The sequence below is a fragment of the Notamacropus eugenii genome, chromosome 2 (genome assembly GCF_028372415.1).
Source record: "Notamacropus eugenii isolate mMacEug1 chromosome 2, mMacEug1.pri_v2, whole genome shotgun sequence".
Classification (NCBI taxonomy): Eukaryota; Metazoa; Chordata; class Mammalia; order Diprotodontia; family Macropodidae; genus Notamacropus; species Notamacropus eugenii.
The window spans coordinates 426,545,523-426,567,020 of record NC_092873.1 but is presented as its reverse complement, the minus strand read 5'-3'; the positions used below and the strand labels follow the sequence as shown (position 1 = coordinate 426,567,020).

The 21,498-nt window shown below is 36.7% G+C and overlaps 1 protein-coding gene across 11 annotated transcripts in view; it reads right to left on the bottom strand.

The window, feature by feature from the left end:
- LPGAT1 (lysophosphatidylglycerol acyltransferase 1) overlaps positions 1-21,498 on the bottom strand; it is a 162,937-nt gene that overhangs the window by 74,941 nt on the left and 66,498 nt on the right. For all 11 annotated transcript variants that reach the window (XR_011975502.1, XR_011975503.1, XR_011975501.1 and 8 more), the window contains one exon: positions 20,234-20,360. Coding sequence is in view for 7 of the 11 variants with exons in the window: in XM_072647898.1 (XP_072503999.1) it covers positions 20,234-20,360 (127 nt within the window). In the remaining 4 variants the exon portion in view is untranslated. The remainder of the gene's footprint in view (positions 1-20,233; positions 20,361-21,498) is intronic.

The window sequence follows — 21,498 nt, the reverse complement described above, 5'->3', positions numbered from 1 at the left end:
CCTTTGACCCAGCAATATCGCTACTAGGACTGTATCCCCAGGAGATCATAAAAATGGGAAAGGGTCCCACATGTACAAAAATATTTATAGCAGCACTCTTTATAGTTGCCAAAAACTGGAAGTCAAGGGGATGTCTATCAATTGGGGAATGGCTGAATAAATTATGGTATATGAATGTAATGGAGTACTATTGTGCCATAAGAAATGATGAACAAGAAGACTTCAGAGAGGCCTGGAAGGACTTATATGACCTGATGCTGAGTGAAAGGAGCAGAACCAGGAGAACTTTGTGCACAGCAACGACCACAGTGTGCGAGAGTTTTTTCTGGTAGACTTGGAATTTCGTAATAACGCAAGAACTTCTCAAAAAAAAAAAAAATCCCAATGGTGATTTTCTAAGGCAAAATGCCTTCCACACTCAGAGAAAGAAATATGGAAGTCATTCACAGAATGTAGCAGATCATGTTTGTGTATGTGTATGTTTTTGTGTACCATGTTTTGATTTGTTATATGATTTCTTCCATTTATTTTAGTCCAACTACATAGCATGACTATAGTGAAAATGTACTCAATAGGAAAGTATATGTAGAACCTATACAGAATTGTATGCAGTCGTGGGGAGGGAGGGGGGTAGTGGGGGGTAGGTGTGGGGGGGATAAAATCTCAATTGTATGGCAGTGATTGTTAAACATTAAAAAATAAAAATAAAAAAGATCACAGAGGAAAAAAAAACAACAGACTGAATTAATTACTGAGAATAAATTAATGACATTTTTAGGTTGGAGAAAAGAATTTCCAAGAGGAAGGTAACCTTGGGTAAAATTTGGCATTGATGGAAAAGTCAAGGTTTTAATGGTAAATTAGATTTTATGATTGCCATTTAATCAGGAACTAGAACATGTATAGAAAGACATGTAAGCCACTTAAGACTTGCCTCAAAAGATGTTCCTTAGCCAAAGTGAAACTATAATCATATCTGAAACCTGGTTATAGGAACTTGCCATTTTTAGATGCTATGGGACTATTAAGTGACTGTTCTGAGACTAACTCCAGGTATGGGAAGCAAGAAAGGCAATCTGAGCCTCCAATACATGATGCCAGTAAGCTGATGAGATGCTGGTATGAACTGCATAGGTGATCTCAAGGGAAGGGTGGGAGAGCAGCTGTTCAGCAGAGGCTGAGGTGGGATTCTCCTGACTCAATTTCCCCACTGCCACCTGGCAGACTTTAAGCCTGACTGAAAACAAGTGGACAATCTAATCCTGCATGGAATTGACGTGAAGTTGGGGAGATACTGTATCCCTGCAATGTCCTTACTCTTGGTGGCAATTTCCTATAGTCAAAAGGTTTGTAAGTTTAACACCAGATCTATTCAATTATAGATTATTGGTAGGGGAACATCTGAGGTTAAGTCTAAAATTAAGCTATTAGGCATAGGACTTTAGACCAACAACAGTAAGTTAGTGTCCTTTAATTCTTAGTAATACTGTGGAGACAATCAGGTCAAGAGCCTGTAAAGTTAGCAACATAAATATTATTTGTGTCTCACTTGGTTAATGTTTTAAAAAAAAATTCTTTTGTGGTCCATATTGTAAATGCTTTAAAGAGAAGTACCACCTGACCAAAAGTCTGAATTGCTTTATATGTTATAAATGGTGTAACGGTGTTAAAAATAAATTAAAAACAACAACAACCACCTTGTGAAGTGGGTACTACAAAGGCACTATTGCCTCCATTTCACAGATAAGGAAATGGAGGTTCAGAAAAACTAAATGATTTGTCCATGATCACATAATTAGTAAATGAAGGAGTCAGGACTTGAACCCAGGTCTTCCTTATTCCAATTCAATAAGTAGTTAACAAATATTTGTTAAGTGCTTATGTGTTCCAGGCATTCTGCTCAAGGAGATAGAAAGGGAGTAAAAAAACACAGTCTGAGCCTTCAAAGAGCTCCCTTTATAATATATATATATATATTTTATTTATTCAGAACTTAAAATAAAACAACCATTTCCTGAACAAAGAGGGGCAGAAAAACAGGACTGTACCTCAAATTGCAGCTCCATTATGTACAAACTGCAATTGCATTCACATATACAACAAAGTAACACATGTAACTTTCTTCCCTGCCTCTCACCCCAAACATCAAGATGGCTACCATTAGACACCAATCTGTATATGTGTATGTGTATATACTCTTTCTCTTTCCTTCTTCCTCTCCCTCTCCCTCTTTCTCACTTGATCTATCCATTCCCACTAGTTATCATCCTATATCTTGCCTCCCTTTCGTTGTGAAACTCCTTGAGAAGTCATCCACTTTCCTTCCTTTCATTCTCTTATTAAACCTACAATCTGATTTCCAGCCTCATCATTCAACTAACATTCTCTCCAAAGTTACCAACGATCTCTTAATTGCCAAATCTAATTACTTTTTCTCAGTTTTCATCTTTCTTGAGCTCTCTGTAAGCCTTCACCTTAGCATTCTTCTCTCTCCTAAGTTTTTGTAACATCGCTCTTTCCTGGTTCTCCCAACTATGTCACTGTTCCATCTCAATCTTCTTTATTGGATCTTCAACTACGTCATATGCTGATGAGTTTCCAATCTACTTATCGAGCCCTAACCTCTCCACCGATCTCCAGTCTTACACCTCTCTTAAAACAGATGTCCTGATAAATAACAAAAACAAAAATCATATTATCTCAATGGATCCTGAAAAGCTTTTGATAAAATACAACACTCATTCCTAGTAAAAAATATAGATAGCACAGGAATCAATGGAGACTTTCTTAAAATGATAAGTAGTATCTAAAATCAAGAGCACATGTTATGTATAATGGAGATAAACTAGAAGCTTTCCCAAATACACCAGGTACAAAGCAAGGCTCAGTTACTGAACTGAACTACTTATTCATTATTGTACTAAAACTCCATGAACATAATCACAACACTTTTTATACAAATAAAGTCAGATTTAGATAATTGGTAAAATATTAATTGTTCACGGGTGGGCAGAGCAAATATAATAAAAATGGCGATTTTGCCTAAACAAAGAGCGGGGAACCTCAAGGCCATGTGGTCTCAAGGCTGCAGGTTCCCTACCCCTAAGAATATCAAAGGAATTAATGAAAAAAAATGTAAGGGAAGGAGGTCTAGTAGTACCAGATCTTAAATTGTATCATACAGCAGTGATTTTCAAAACTATGTGGTATTGGCCAAAAAAAACCTAAAGGTGGATCAATGGAACAGAGTATACAGAAATAAATAATTATAGTAACCTGTGTTTACTACCTGGTAAAAAATTGTTGGGAAAACTGGAAAGCAATGTGGCAGAAATTAGATACAGATCAATATCTTAAAGCACTTGCCAAGATAAGGTCAAAATGGATACATATCCATGATATAAGTAAATTAAAAGAACATGGAACATACTACCTATTAGACTTATGGATAGGAGAAGAATTTATGAATAAACAAGAGATAGAGAACATTATGATATAAAAATGGATAATTCTGATTATATTAAATAAAAAAGGTTTTGCACAAATAAAACCAATGCAGTCAAGTTTAGAAGGAAAGCAGAAAGTTGGGGGGGGGGGGGGGGAGAGGGAATTTATAGATAGTTTCTTCGATAAAGGACATATCTCAAAAATATAGAAAATTTTGTCAAATGTATAAGAATACGAGTCATTGGGGGGGGGGGGGTGGAACCAAGATGGTGGAGTAAAAGCAAGGACTTCCTTAAGCTCTCCCCCCAAGTCCCTCCAAATACCTGTAAAAGTGACTCTAAACAAATTCCAGAGCTGCAGAACCTACAAAATGTCAGAGTGAAACATGTCTCCAGCCCAAGACAGCTTGGCAGGTTGACAGGAAGCATCTATTGCAACGAGCTGGAAGACGAGTGGAGTCCAGCATGGGTCATGCCAGCAGACCTCAGGGGAGGTGGGGCAGTTTCCAGATTTCTCAACCCACAAACACCAAACACAGCATAGAAGGTCAGTGGGAAAACTCTGGGGGACCTGGTCTGGTTGGGGTTCAGCCCCAGCCCTGGGGTGGAGGAGGAAGTGTCGGCTGATGGTGGTGGTAGCAGCAACAGTGGTGGCAGCAACTACACCCAGAGCTCTGGGCCCACAGACAGTGGAGGAATTAAGCAGCTGATACAAAACCCCTGAAGCTCGGAATAGTACCCCACCCCCACTGTGATCAGAGTCCTGCCTTGACAAAGGGGTCTATATCTGGCTAGGAACATGAGAAAACAGTGTAAAAAAACTCAAGACTAGAATTTTACTTTGGTGACAAAGAAGATCACAACATACAACCTGAAGAAGACAACAAAGTCAAAGCTCCTCCATCCAAAGCCTCCAAGAAAATATGAATTGGTCACAGGCCACAGAAAAGCTCAAAAAGGATTCTGAAAATCAAGTAAGAGAAGTAGAGGAAAAACTGGGAAGAGAAATGAGAGTGATGCACGAAGATCATGAAAAATGAGTCAACAGCTTGCTAAAGGAGATCCAAAAAAACACTAAAGAAAATAGCACCTTAAAAAATAGACTAACTCAAGTGGCAAAAAGAGGTTCAAAAAGCTAATGAGGAGAAGAATGCCTTAAAAATCAGAATTGGCCAAATGGAAAAGGAAGTCCAAAAGCTCACTGAAGAAAATAATTCCTTCAAAATTAGAATGGAGCAAAAGGAAGCTAATGACTTTATGGGAAATCAAGAAATTATAAAACAGAACCAAAAGAATGAAAAAAATGAAGACAATGTGAAATATCTCACTGGAAAAACAACTGACCTGGAAAACAGATCCAGGAGGGAGACTTTAAAAATTATTGGACTACCTGAAGCCATGATCAAAAAAGAGCCTAAACATCATTTTCCACGAAATTATCAAGGAAAACTGCCCTGATAGTCTAGAACCAGAGGGCAAAATAGAAATGGAAAGAATTCACCAATCACCCTTTGAAAGAGATCCCAAAAGGAAAACTCCTAGGAATATTGTAGCCAAATTCCAGAGTTCCCAGGTCAAGGAGAAAATATTGCAAGCAGCCAGAAAGAAACAATTCAAGTATGGTGGAAATACAATCAAGTTAAGATGGGATTTAGCAGTTTCTACACTAAGGGATTGAAGGGCTTGGAATATGATATTCCAGAGGTCAGAGGAGCTAGGATTAAAACCAAGAATCACCTACCCAGCAAAACTGAGTATAATACTTCAGGGAAAAAAAATGGACATTCAATGAAAAAGAGGACTTTAAAGCATTTTTGATGAAAAAATCGGAGTTGAAAAGAAAATGTGACTTTCAAATACAAGAAGCAAGAGAAGCATGAAATAGGTAAACAGGAAAGAGAAATCATAAGGGACTTATTAAAGTTGGACTGTTTACATTCCTACATGGAAAGATGACATTTGTAACTCATGAGACGTTTTCCAGTGTTAGGGTGGTTGGAGAAAATATAGATAGATAGATAGATAGACAGACAGACAGATAAACAGACAGACAGATAGATAGATGGAAGGCACAGGGTGAGTTGAATATGAAGGGATGATATCTCAAAAATAAAATTAAGGGGTGAGAGAAGAATATATTGGAAGGAGAAAGGGAGAGATAGATTGGGGTAAATTATCTCACATAAAAGGTTTTACAAGGAAGGTGAAGAGGGGAAAGGTGAGAGGGAATGAGTGAACCTTACTCTCACTGGATTTGGCTTAAGGAAGAAATAACATACGTACTCAATTGGGTATTTTACCCTACAGGAAATAAGGGGAAAGAAGATGGGGGTAGTGACAAAAGGGAGGGAGGACTGGAAAAGGGGGTGGTCAGAAACAAACACTTTTGAAAAGGGACAGGGTCAAAGAAGAAAACAGAATAAGTGGGGGACAGGGTAGGATGGAGGGAATATAGTTAGTCTTTCACAACACGACTATTATGGAAGAGTTTTGCATAACTACACATGTATAACCTATATTGAATGGCTTGCTTTCTCAATGAGTGAGCTTGGAGAGGGAAGAAGGAAGAGAATTTGGAATTCAAAGTTTTAAAAACAAAAGTTAAAAATTATTTTTACATACAACTGGGAAGTAAGATATATAGGTAATGGGGTATAGAAATCTATATTGCCCTACAAGAAAGTAAGGGAAAAGGGGATAAGGGCAGGGGATGAAAAAAGGGAGGACAGACTCAGGGATGGGGTGGGGGGGAGGGGAGAGATGGGGAGAAAATCTGGAACTCAAATTCTTGTGGAAATGAATGTTGAAAACTAAAAATACATAAATTCAAGAATAAAAAAAAGAATATGAGTCATTCCCCAATTGACAAATGGTCAACAGATATCAACAAGCAGTTTTTGAATAAAGAAATAAAAGCTACCTGTAGTCATATAAAAATGCTCTAAATAATTACTGATTAGAGAAATGCAAATAAAAAAACTTTTGAGATATCATTTCATACCTATCAGATTGGCTAAAATGATTCAAGAGGAAAATAACATGTTGGAGGACATGTGGAAAAACTGGGACACTAATACACTGCTGGTGGAACTGTGAACTAATCCAACCATTTTAGAGAGTAATCTGGAATTATGCCCAAAGAATTATAAAACTGTGTATACCCTTTGATCTAGCAATACCACTATTAGGTCTGTTTCCCAAGGTCATCAAAGAAAAAGAAAAAAAAACACCTGATATGTTCTAAAATATTTATAGCAGCTTGTGGTGAGAAAGAGCTGGAAGGAATGCCCATCAATTTGGGAATGGTTAAACAAGTTGTGGTATATGATTTGTGATGGACTGATTTTACAAAAACATGGAGAGACCTCCATGCAGTAATGAAAAGAGAAATGAGCAGAATCAAGACAACATTGTATACAGTAACAGCAATATTGTCTGAAGAATACTGTGAACAACTAAGCTATTCTGAGTATTATAAATATTCAAATCAACTACAAAGGACCTATGAAAGAAGATGCTATCCACCTTAAGAGAAAGAACTGATAAATAAAAAAAGTATGTATAGTATGGCTATATATATATATTGGTGTCAAATGGAGGTCTTTTCTAGTGTGGGATGGGGAGAGAGGAAAGGAAGACAGCTCACAACTTAAAAGGTAGCAAAAAATAAAGAAAAATAAATTTTAAAGACCTAAACAGCAATATTATAGCAAGGATCTACTGTGAAAATACAAAGCAATACAATGATTCAAGACCTTTCTGAAGGACTCATGATGAAGAATGTTATCCACCTCCAGAAAGAGAATGGATGAACTCTGAGAACAAACTGAAGTATAATTTTTTCACTTTCTTTATTTTTCTTGTCTTTTCTGCAACATAGTTATTATGGAAATATGGTTTGCATGATTTCACATGTATAATTGAAATTATATTGCTTGTCTTTTCAGTGGGTGAGGAGATTCTGGAGGGAGAAAAAATTTGGAAATCAAAATAAACAATCAAAAAATAAAAATAAAAAGCCTCAAAGCTCTGAAGTCTAGTTACTGAGACACACTGGACTAAATTTAATCCTGAATCCATAAAACTGTATTTTAAGTACTGTATATGATGCTACAGGGATCACATGATTGTACATGTATACATACATGGTATAAGTTTTAAATAGACACATTTTTTTTTAGAGATGGAGCAATATAGATAGCTTTATTGTGAAGAATTTAAACACAGAATATCAGTGTCAAACAAATTAGACAGGCAAGCCCAAACAGAGACACTAAGAAAATAATCCATCAACTTCTCAGATTGCTTTTAAAGTTTTCCATGTTGATTTATAACAAATCCTTGATGCACAATGGATGACTTCATTGGGAAATCAGTATTAACTGTAGAAATTCTATATTTTGATACATATTGGTAAACCAAATATTTTTTAAAATGTTAACTAGGTAGAAAGGAATGCAGTGTGGTACATTGGAAAAATGGTATGTGGCTGTGGAGGCAGAGAACATGACTTCACATCTTGCCTCTGATGCTTACTACCTTCAGCAAGTCACTTAACCTCCCAGGACCTCAGTTTTTTCATCTTTAAAATGAGCATGTTTGATTAGATAGCTTCTGAGATCCCTTTCAGTCCCCAATATATAATCCTATTAAAATTATTTATTTTTAAGTATGCCATATTATTTCTTTTTACTATGTGCTACAGATTAGTCCTTCCAGGATGAAGTTAAAGTTTGAAAATTAGAATAATATTTTCTTTTCACCAAGTGAACTTTCTGGTATTTCTGGAAATGTATGACAGGATTATAGCAATATATCACCCATTGTAAATAATCTAATGGTGACAAGCAGAACTAAAGGACACAGGGCCATCCTATTTACCCACAGCAAGATGAACCAGGCCCCTCAATTCCCCTGCTGTCTGATCCCTTCAGCTTCTATACAAGTGAAAGCTCATTTAAGGAAAGTATTGGAGGGGAAAGGAAAGAAAGCAAATATTGCAGGAGGTTTTAGATTAGAGTTTTGGATAGCCAAAAGATACTATTTGCTGACGAAAAAAGGGATGGAGCAATCTTTCTTGCTATCAATCTTTTTTTTTTTCTGGTATTTAAATTTATTTATTTAAGTTTTCAACATTCATTTCCACAAAATTTTGGGTTCCAAATTTTCTCCCCATTTCTCCCCTCCCCCCACCTCAAAATGCCAAGCATTCTAATTACCCCTATCACCAGTCTGCCCTCCCTTCTAACATCCCTCCCTTCCTTTATCCCTATCTTTTCTTTTGTCCTGTAGGGCAAGATAACTTTCTACACCCCATTACCTGCATTTCTCATTTCCTAGTTGTATGCAAGAACAATATTCAACTGTTGTTCCTAAAACTTTGAGTTCCAACTTCTCCTCATCCCTCCCTCCCCACCCACCCGCTTTGGGAAGGCAAGCAATTCAATATAGGCCATATCTGCATAGTTTTGCAAATGATTTCCATAATAGTCATTTTGTGTAAGACTGTATTTCCCTCCATCCTATCCTGCCCCCCATTTCTTCTGCTCTCTCTTTTGACCCCGTCCCTCCCCAAGAGTGTTGACTTCTAATTGCTCCCTCCTCCCACTGCCCTCCCTTCCATCATCCCCCCCACCCTGCTTATCCCCTTCTCCCCCACTTTCCTGTATTGTAAGATAAGTTTTCATACCAAAATGAGTGTGCATTTTATTCCTTCCTTTAGTCGAATGCGATGAGAGTAAGCTTCATGCTTTTTCTCTCACCTCCCCTCTTTTTCCCTCCACTGAAAAGTCTTTTACTTGCCTCTTTTATGAGAGATAATTTGCCCCATTCCATTTCTCCCTTTCTTCTCCCAATATATTTCTCTCTTACCCCTTAATTTCATTTTTTTAAAGATATGATCCCATCCTATTCAACTCACTCTGTGCTGTGTGTGTGTGTGTGTGTGTGTGTGTGTGTATGTGTGTGCAGGTGTGTGTGTGTAATCCCACCAACTACCCAGATACTGAAAAAAAGTTTCACGAGTTACAAATATTGTCTTTCCATGTAGGAACGTAAACAGTTCAACTTTAGTAAGTCCCTTATGATTTCTCTTTCATGTTTACCTTTTCACGCTTCTCTTGATTCTTCTGTTTGAAAGTCAAATTTTCTTTTCAGCTCTTGTCTTTTCATCAAGAATGCTTGAAAATCCTCTATTTCATTGAATGACCATTTTTTTCTTCTTAAGTATTATAGTCAGTTTTGCTGGGTAGGTGATTCTTGGTTTAAATTCTAATTCCTTTGACTTTTGGAATATCATATTCCAAGTCCCTCGATCCCTTAATGTAGAAGCTGCTAGATCTTGTGTTATCCTGATTGTATTTCCACAATACTTGAATTGTTTCTTTCCAGCTGCTTGCAATATTTTCTCCTTGACCTGCGAACTCTAGAATTTGGCCACAATGTTCCTAGGAGTTTCTCTTTTTGGATCTCCTTCAGGAGGTGATCGGTGGATTCTTTCAATATTTATTTTGCCCCCTGGTTCTAGAACATCAGGGCAGTTTTCCTTGATCATTTCATGAAAGATGATGTCTAGGCTCTTTTTTTTGATCATGGCTTTCAGGTAGTACCATAATTTTTAAATTGTCTCTCCTGGATCTATTTTCCAGGTCAGTTGTTTTTCCAATGAGATATTTCACATTATCTTCCATTTTTTCATTCTTTTGTTTTTGTTTTGTGATTTCTTGGTTTGTCTTAAAGTAATTAGCCTCCATCTGTTCCATTCTAATTTTTAAAGAACTATTTTCTTCAGTGAACGTTCGAACCTCCTTTTCCATTTGGCTAATTCTGCTTTTTAAAGCATTCTTCTCCTCATTGGCTTTTTGGACCTCTTTTGCCAATTGAGTAAGACTATTTTTAAAAGTGTTACTTTCTTCAGCATTTTTTTGGGTCTCCTTTAGCAAGGTATTGACCTGCTTTTCATGCATCTCTCTCATTTCTCTTCCCAAGTTTTCTTCCACATCTCTTACTTGATTTTCAAAATCCTTTTTGAGCTCTTCCATGGCCTGAGACCACTGAATATTTATTTTGGATGTTTGGGATACAGAAGCCTTGATTTTTATGTCTGTCCCGCATGGTAAGCATTGTTCTTCCTCATTCGAAAGAATGGGAGAAGATATCTGTTCACCAAGAAAGTAACTTTCTATAGTCTTATTTTTTTCCCTTTTTTGGGCATTTTTCCAACCAGTTACTTGACTTTTGGGTCCTCTGTCAAGAGTAGCGTATACTCTGGGGATCTGTAAGATCTCAGTTCCTCCAAAGTGGCACAATCAAGCGTGTACACTGGTCTCTCCACAGCCCCCTGGCCTCCAGTTCCATCAAGCCAGCACCGGGAGCTGAGATTCAGTTAAGCTGTGGGGGCAGGGCCACCATTCAGTATGAGATAAACACCAGCTCCTCCAGGGCCTCTACATAGGGCTCAGGTAAGAATGGGCTGCTCAGTACCCCCAGCGGTTTTACAATCCTACAATGGATGCAGGCTGCTGTGGAAACTGCTGCAGCCTGCCCGATGTGGCCTCCATGGCTGCTGCCTAAGGCCAGAGCTATGGGAAGACCCTTCTCCCTTCCCAGCCAGCTGAAAAAACCGTCACTGACCTTTGGCATCTGTGGGTTGAGGGATCTGTGAACCTGCTGCTGCTGCGACTGGGGATTCCTCGACTAGAGATTCCGCCCCTGAGGGCTGTTCACAAGCCATGCAATGTGCCGCCAAGGCTGGGCTGGGCTCTGCTCTGCGTCCGATGCAACAGACATTTCCCGTGGGTCTTTCAGGTCACCCTGGGCTGGAAATCTCCTCCACTCTGTCGTTCTCCACTTCTGCTGCTCCAAAATTTGTTGAGAGTCCCTCTCTACAGGTATTTTATGGGCTGTGTGGAGAGAGCCTGCATATGTGTGTCTTTCTACTCTACCATCTTGGCTCTGCCCCCTAAAGACACATTTCCTAACACATGTGCCAGAACTAAAATAAAATGGATGTCCTGTAGACATCTTAAAACTCAAAATGTCCAAAACTGACATCATTATTTTTCCCTCTAAACCCTCCCTGCTTCCTTGTGTATGTGTGTGTTTGTCCTTTGTTCTCGAAGAGAACCATGACATCAAGATGATGACAACTTGCAGATGACTTTGATTTGAGTGAGTGAGGGTTGTGCAAGGTCACCAGTCTCACTCTCTCCTCCAGAGTCATCTGGATCCAGTGGCCTGACATTCATCAGGATGACTGGAAATGGCCCAGGATGCAATGTGAAACCCTGGCCCTTTCAGCTAAGGTCTTGTCACATTCTCAATTTGAGTGAGATACATCCTTCTAAACTTCCCTGAAATTGTCAAGACCTCCACTATCCTCCCAGTCCTCCAAGCTCACATCCTAGATGTCATCTTCAGTTTCTCAATCTCTCTTCCCCTCTTCCCACCCCCATATCCAATATGTTGCCAAGGCCTGTTGATTTTATCTTCATAACATTTCTCACCTGCTCTGCTACCAAAGTGATTCTCCCAAAGCACAGGTCTGGCCATGTTTTCCTCCAATGCCCATTCAACGAAACTTCAGGGGGTTCCTTCCTCTCCCAGTCTCCTTACACCTTACTCCCCTACATATTGTGATTCAATGACACTGGTCTCCTTGCTTGTTTCCTCAAATAAGAACTTCGTCTCCTAACTGACTGACCCTATGCCTGGAATTCTCTCCCTCCTCCTCTTAGCCTGCTGGCTTCCCTGGCTTCATTCAAGTTGCAGCTCAAGTCCCACTAAAGTCTTTCCCCAATCCCCCTTAATTCTAGTGCCTTCCCTCTGTTGATTATCTTCAATTTATCCTGTACATATCCTGTTTGTACATAGTTGTTCGCACACATGTTATCTCCCTCATTAGACTGAGCTCCCTGAGACCAGGGGCTATCTTTTGTCTATCCTTGTAATCTAAGGGTTTAGTATAGTGCCCAGCACACAGGAGGTGTTTAATAAATGGCTGACTGATAGACTGAATGTCTCTTCCACATGAAGCCCTTCAAATATATGAACACAACTATAACATCTCCTGATTCTTTTTTTCTCTAGGCTAAACATACTCAGTTCCTTCAACAGATCTCTCTCATATCTGATATTTCATCCTGGCACTTACTATAGCTTATCTTAAATTGTATTTATTTCTTTACATATCTTATCTTTATTATATACTAAATTCCTTAAGGGCAGGTTACTTTTTGCTTCACTTTTGTATCTCCAAACACAACACCCTGTGCATATAGTAGGTGCTTAATGAGCATTTAATGAATTAAATTAAATACTTCATAAAATCTAAATCCTTCCTTTTGTACAATTTGCTTTTCAATTAAAACTTTGCAACCATTTTTCCTATTTGTGACTGTATAGGTAATATGCCACTCATTAATTTCAAAGGATAGGTAACTTTAAATATTGTAGTTTGTGGTTTTTGTAGTAAAGTTAACACAAAATATTATATCTAACAGATTATTGTGATGGTAGAAATCTCAGGTAGTAGATAATATAAAGCTTATGTTTTAAGAAAAGAAAAAAAAATTCTAGCAAGAACAAACTTATAAGATACGAAGAAATACGAAAATAATAACAAATTTACCAAAACATCTAAAATTGAAAAACAAACTTTCTCCAGAAAAATTTTAATCATTTCAAGGCACGTTCACACACAATGAGCAAAATTGATGAGAACTGGACTTGGAACTAAACCATGCAAACATCTACACAGTAAGCTTGGCTACACAGCTGACCGCCAAAAATGATCTCATCATTTGACCTCACTGATTAAGTGATACAGCAAGCCTATAATTTAAGTCTAGAAGAAATGAGGCAGCATTAGTTTTCAGAATAAGTTTAGAATAATTTACTCTCACCTATCCAAAAGACTTAAAACAGGAGTAGGATGGAATAACAGTGAAAAAGCAGGTATAAAAATTCATGTATGTTTGTTATGGTATTTGTCCCATTTTGTCAAGCACAAGTTAGAAAATCATTTAGGGCTGTTCAGAAGCAAGTATGTTAAAAGACACTGACTGAAAGAAGACTTAAGAGTAATACAAATATTAAGTTTCCAAAAAAACAAAGAAATGACCTGATAAGATAATTATGAAATATGTTAGACCAAGAAAATTTTGCTTTTCACTGAAGAGCCAAAGAAATGTAGAACTTGTTCCCATTTGTGTTTGAGTACTAACATACTCCCTTGAATTTTTTGTAGATGCTCAATGAACATTGACTGATTGCTTATGTCAACTCAGAGGTAATGGCCCTGATATCTGATAACCTATAAGGGGTTTTCTGCATTTGCGGAGGGTGCTATCTGGGTGACAGACATGTGGACTATAGCTCTTATACACAGTATATTAAATATTGTAATTGGTAACTGGAAAACTCTGCACTATCTTTCCTTATAGCAAATTTACCAGCTACCAGAAAATTTAAAGGAAAAATTATCTGGACTTTTTAATGGTGCCAATTTCTTAGCATAAGTTATTTAGGAAATTTGATTTAGTGAGGAAGGTAGGTAAAACTTCCCAGAATAAGAAGCTTATGTCATTTTCCTTTTAGTTCTTTTGACCAATCCTTATAAGGGATGAAAATGGGGCCTGTCACTATCCCAGATGCCTTCTTCTGAATCCTCTCAAGTTTATCAATGCAGCTAGATGGCAGAGTGGACATGGAATCAAAATGACCTGAACCCAAATCATGCCTCAGATAATTATGAGCTGTGTGATCCTGAACATGCCACTTAGCCTCTATTTGCCCCAGTTTCCTCATCTGTAAAATGGGAATAATAATAGCATCTTACCTCTTCAGGCTATATGAATGCTACGCTGTGGTTACTGTTATCTTCCCTAAAATGTATTGGCTGCCAAGATCATACTATTGACCAGGCCACCAAAACTCCTCATATCTTTTTCTGATGTTGTCTAGACACACTTTGCTCATCATACTATTCTGAAATTATCTTTCTACTCCAAGTGTAAGATTTTACATTTATCCCTATCAAATTTCCTTTCATCAGGTTCAGCCCTGTCAAGATCCAGTTTGTTAAGATGTTTCAAAATCCTAACTTAGTCATTCAGTATATTAACCATCCCTCTCAAATTTGTGTCAGCTGTAAATTGGATAAGCAAGCTATCTATGCCTTTATCCAAGTTATTGATAAAATATTAAACAGTATGGGGCCAGAGCACAGAAAGCTTGAAAATACTACCATAGACATCTTTTCAAGATGACATTCAATCATTAATGACTATTATTTTGGTTCAAGTAATTCAGAATCTACCTTTGGATAAGCTATGGTTTTACCTATGACCCACTGGATGCCTTTTGGCTTATTCTCTAATGAATCTATCTGACAATATTATCATTTAGCCCACATAATCTGTCACTTTGCCAACAACATAATGTATCAAATATTTAGGGGAGGCATAGATTAACTGTACCAAAGAATTTCCTTGATCCACCAGTCTAATAACTCTGTCCAAAAAAAAAGATTGGGTTGATATGAGTTATTTTTTAAAAAAAGAATCTATTAAATTTTTTTTCACTTAATGAAAGCTGATTCTCTTCCCAGTCATTCCACTGAAAAGCAAAGCCCTTATAATAAAGACCCATAGTCCATTCACATGTATGATTGGTATTATATTGCTTGCTTTCTTAATAAGTGGAGGAAGGGCTGAAAGGAGGGAGATAATTTGGACCGGAAAATAAAAATTGAAAAAAAACCAGATGCATAGTCAAACAAAACAAATCCCCACACTGGCTCACCAATGCCTTAATGAATCTATCCTGGTTCTCTGTGATCCCAGTTTCTTTTACTAAATGTATACTGAGCATCACTTTAATACTAGCAATATGGGACAGTCCTCTGATTTCACTGGTACAGGGTACTCCTAGGTTAGGAAACTTCCTCCAGTAGAGGGTAGCACCTTCTCTGCAACTCACAGCCTTAGAGTTGCCAGAGTACAGACAGGCTAAGGAATCTGCCCAGGCTCACACTGCCTGTGTCACAAGTCACACTTGAACTCAGGTCTTCTGGATTCAAAGCCAGCCCTTTATTCATGAAACCTGGAATTTTTGCTAGGAATGAAGGACGAGCTTACCGGTCCATAGTTTGGAGTTTTGATTTTGTGAACGGGACACCAGTTTATCTCCAAACCTGCGCTCATCAAGTTCACATAGGTACTCTTTACTTTCTCTCTAACTTATGGGTTTCAACTCCCTATTAACCCTTTCTGAACTGCTCTTTCCAGTCCAGATCATTCTCCTTAGAAGAGAAAACAGGATGGTCAGAGTTGTACAATTCAGCTGTCATAAATGCCGTTTGATATCACTCAGTTGCCATGAGCTCTGTGTCTGAAATCACCAAAGACACATATACTGCTGGCTTGTGTACATGGCAGACCAAAATTTGACAGTCACAAATACTGGATGAGTTAATAATAGGTATGCTTTAAAGTTATCCTGAAGCAGAATTTCTGATGAAAACCATAACTACACTAACAGTGTATGATAGCACAAACTAAAAGTAGTGAGGCAGGCAACAGAATTAGCAGAAGAAAATAAGAACTTAAGAGATAGAATCACAAAACAAATTACTATCTTTTCTTTCTATGCAGTACAGAATAACATACATTTTTTCAGTCACACTAACTTGTGTATAATAAACAATAGAACCACCTTTCAGGCAACCGCCAGTAGGTGAAACAATGCATGTAGGCAGCTGATCTTTCTGTTAATGATATGTGCATGTCTTGTTACCCTTGTTACTCTATCTCCCTTGAAATGAGCAATTATAATCTCCTTGTTCTATAAAGTATTATTGCTACCTTGCACACAGTAAGTCTGAAACATACACAACAAAGTTCACGTTTCTCTCTTCAGACAAGCTCACCAGTCCGTTATTCTAATATTCTCTTATTCTTAATCACATGCTCCAGACCACACAATATTTCAAGTATCTGTTGAATGACTCAGGGAGTGAACAAACAAATGAATGCAGATAATATCGGGGCATTAATAGGTGTTTATGACTAACGGTTAATAAGAACTAGGTGACAAAAGCACTTTAGGTTTTAAATCAAATTGTCATATTTAAAGTAATCTCAAGTGTGTATACATATTCTTTGCCAGTAGCAAAAGACCATGGACAAATTAAGTTATTTTTATTTTAAAACTTACCTGCTACTTGAAAGCTTACACACCTATAAAATTCAATTCAACAATACTGAGGGCCTACTTTCAGCAAGGTAATGTTCTATACATTAGGAAATATAAAAATAAAGAAGACAATCCTTGTCCACAAGCACATAAGTAACTGCAATCCATGATCAAAATGGTAAGTGTTATGCAATAGGGACAAAGAGATTCTTTAGATAACAGCCACCGAAGAGCTCAAAATGGAAATGTTATCAACAAAGATTTCTTCAATTTCTTCATCTCACAGCATCCCCACAGGACAGCTTAAAATAAGATTTAAAAATAAGGTTACCTTCACCCTGAATAAAGTTGCTTCTGTGCAGAGAAAAAACTTTGATTTTTACCTGGATGCATCATCTGCCTTATGATGCTTGCTTTATAAATCTTACTAAGAGGACATTTTTGAGATTGGTAGCTATACAACTGCTTGACTTCTGAATGAACATATTTCAAAATGACTGTATATTTGGTTTCCCAGCTGATAATGCTGAAAGATATGCTTCCACAACCATTTTTGCTTTATGCTCTTTATAGAAGACTGCTGTCAGAATAAACTACACATATCTTCTAGTCTTATGAGAATAATGCCTTACACTTATACAATCATTCACATACACGATATTGTTTGATGCTCAAAACCACCATGGGAGGTAGGCATCATTATTCCAAATTTAAAGATTATAAACTGGCCTAGAGATGTTAAGTAAACCATAGGACAAGGTGCAAATAGAAAGAATCTACCATTTACCTCCTAAAAGGAACCTCAAAATGAAGAATCCTAGGAATGGTCCCAGCAAAAAATAGTCTGTTGTACAAACTCGAGAGAGAATCTCATCACCAGTAAGCTGTATACTATGTCAGTGGTGTTAAACTCAAGAGCAACAGGGGCCACTGATCTATACAAAAGGATCCTTGTTGGCAGAGCTGGAAATTGAGGGATTGTCCATCATTTGGAGAATGGCTGAATAAGTGCTGGTATATGAATATAATGGAATACTATTGTGTTTTAAGAAATGATAAGCAGGTGAATTTCAGAAAAACCTGGAAAGACTTACATGAACTGATGCTGAGTGAAGTGTGCAGAACCAGGAGAACATTGTACACAATTACAGCAACACTGTGTGATGATCACCTATGACAGACTTAGCTCTTCTCTGCAATACAGTGTTCTAAGGCAATTCCAAAAGAGTCATGATGGAAAATTCTATCTACATCCAGAGAAAGAACCATGGAATCTGAATGCAGATCAAAGTATACTATTTTCACTTTTTTTAATCTCATGGTTTTTCCCTTTTGTTCTGATTCTTCTTTTACAACATGACTAATGTGGAAGTATATTTACTGTACATGCAAAAAAAAAAAAGGACCTCTGTGTGCCACAAATTGATTTAGTTTTAAAAATATTATCTATATTTTAAATATATTACATATATTTATATTTTATGATATATAATCATGTTTTAATATGATTCATTATATGTTATAAATATGTATTTTAAATACATTTTAAAATATCTATATTTTATTGTATTTTTATTTGTTTTGTGAAATATTTCCCAGTTTCATTTTAATTTGCTTTAGGCTGTATGTGACCATGTTATGGGCTACAAGCAGTCTGCGGACCACGTGTTTGATATGTCTGTGATGAGTCTTTGGCTACAGCAACTACAAAACAGTGAAAAAATGACACATTCTTCCACTTCCACAGTGACAGTGGTGAAGCAGTAGAAGGGGAGTAGAAAGTGCTAAGAATCGTATTACTCTGAAAGTGAATAACTGATACAAATGTCAGATCTTTATCGCCAATGAGTTGATATATTACTGGAATTCAGTCTTGATATTCTCTTGATAAAACCATAAGACAAAATCGTTACTAAAGGAAATGACAGCTGAATGGAAAGATAGTTCCTAAGTACCCTTTGCAAGGGTCAAGTTGACAGAGTTGCTTTTATCACATCCCAAAGGGAAACAAGAAGAGTCATTTCATAGGATATGTGGCCATCTTGCCTTGCACAGATCAAGGTGAACATAAAGAGACCATCACAAAGCCCACTGTGTCTTTGGTGCTAGTACCCACTGCAGAAGATAAAGTTGAGAAATTCTACAAAGAATTTTGACAAAAACCTTCCAAACCAAATCAATATGTACTTTGATAATCCTAGACTTATAAGTCAAAAGTGAGCAGAATAGGGGTGTATTTTGAGAGTTATTTTAGAAAATAAAGCTCAGGCTTAAGAAACAAAAGAGGCTAAAAGCTTATGGCTATTTAGAAGCCTTGTGTATACAATATAAAGATTTTCTCTGAGAAAAGAGCCGGAAGATAATGGATTTGACAAATATCAAACACCACAAAAAGAACTAAATTAACTATATCTTAATGAACAAGAAACAGATGGTTACTGACTGGGACTCATATCAGAAAAAAGTTGTCTTTGTAAAACCAAATCATTAACTAATTAGAGCTAAAGTAAAAATCTAACACTGAATTAGAAGACAAGAGGAAGAGAAGAAACTGAACAACTGTAATAACTTCAACCTGATGTATTCAAACAAGTGGTCAATGCTGAAAAACTGGATGTAGAAAAAAAGCAGACAATGACTTTGATTATTAAAATTTCCTGCAAAAATGTAACCAACAGAAAATAGTTCCTACAACAAAAAGGCCAGAAGAACTCCAAAACTGTCTTGGTATATATATACACTTTATCTTTTTGCTGAGAAGAAAGACACAGCAGCCAAGGGCAACACTAATTTAGAATACAAGCTCATCAGTAAAGTGATACTCCTGAGGGTCTTTCCCTCCCAGTTTGGTTTCTTCCTTTTTTTTTTTTTTTTTTTTTGATTAAAGGGACCATCCTTTGAGTAACTTAAAGAAGCCTATTCATTGAATGGGTGTATCTCACTCAAAGTGAGAATGTGATAAGACTTTAGGCTGAAAGGGCCAGGGTCTCATATTATATCCTGGGCCATCTCCAGCTGTCCTGATGAATATCAGGCCACTGGACCCAGATGGCTCAGGAGAAGAAAGTGAGATTGGTGACTGCACAGCCCTCCCTCACTCAAATCAAATTCAATTGCAAGTCATGTCATCATCTTGATGTCATGGTCCTCTTCGAGAACAAAGGACAAACACAACAACAAAGAAGGATGATAAAAGACTATAAGCTTTACTGCCTCGTAAAACAGTGAAAAACAGTACAGTTTAGTAAAAATAAGTCTACAGAAATCCTGGCATGAACTTCAACTAAACTACATTATCTCAAAGATGGGATGGCACACATATTTTTAGGATACAGGGAAGAACTCAGCAGAGAAAGCTATTGAAGATGCATGGATTCGATCCAGGTTACAGAATTATTAACAGATCTGGAATTCGAATCATATGACTTCCAAAACCATTGTTCTTTCCACTATGTATGGTTAGATGAAGTTTGGAAATGAAGAATCCACAAAAGCTATTCATACTGTTGGAGCATTTAAAAGAATAACTGCATGATGTTACACAAATAGTAAAAAGTACATTAAAATTAGACTGGACTCAGAATTTGTCCTACCTGTAATGAACATGAGTGACTGTTGGTCGCCTATATCCAAGAATCCAGGTTTGAATGTCTATAGGTTCAGCTTTAGAATAAGCTATGGTTGTATCTATGATCCACTGGAGTCCTTTTGGTTTATTCTCTAAGAACAAAGAGAAAGAAGGATGATCAAAAATGAACCAATTTTTATCTTAATTAATAAAATATCAAGGGTTAAAATTTTTGACAATATAAAGCATAACAATTAAACTGTAAGAAAATATTACAGACTTTGGTGTTGCCACGATGTAAGATGTATTAAGGATAAAATTAAATACTCCTTTCGTTTTAACTGTTGCTTTTAAAATGAGTTTTTTAAAGAACTCGTATCTTTAAAGCATTATGAGTCAACTTGTAATTAATTATTTGACCCAATTGAGACAAATAATAGTATGGATAAAGAAAAAAAAATTACATTTAGCTTATAAGCTGTTTTTATTATTATATTTGAATGTAGATATTTGCTTTGGAAATTTACAATACCTTAAAGTTACATGATCACATTTACCCATTTTATGCCTTGCCTGATGTTTTATAATCACAATGCCACTGAACATAGTTATATGTTATATCTTTGAAGAAATTTTCTATGAATTTGATGTATGGATGATAGAGACCTCTTCTTGAAAGTAGTGTTCTACTGAATTGAATGCTTTTTCATAATCAACAAATAAATACAACAAAATTTTGTATTTTTCAGTCAATAGAGAAACAGTAAAGATGTGGTCCATTTAAAAGTATTAGTGCTCTTATACTCTCATCGAGGATATCCTTGGTCTTTCAATTTCAAGTTTATTAAACAAACAACAAACTCAAAAACCCATGTGTTCAAATTAATCAGGCAGTATGTAAAATCGAAATATCACTTTTTGCCACTGTATGCCATTAAAAATGCCATGGTCTTTGTTCTTAGAAAACATTTAAATTCTAAAAAAACCAAAGCCCTCTTTTCTCCTCCCCCAAAGAGGACTGAAGATAATGTACACATAAGGAAGGGAGGGAAAGAAAAAGAGAGGAAGAAAGGAAAGAAGAAAAAAAAAGAAAGATGGGTTTCTCTAAAGCTATGAAGTAAGATTTGTCTAGAATATGACTTTGTAATTGCCTTTCTAAAACATTACAACTCTTTAAAGGAAATAAATTAGATAAAAATTATTTTATTTTGGGAGAAATAACCAGAAGTCCAGAGAATTTTTTATTAAAAACCACTTCCATCAGGTACCCTTTTCTTCAAATTAAAAGGC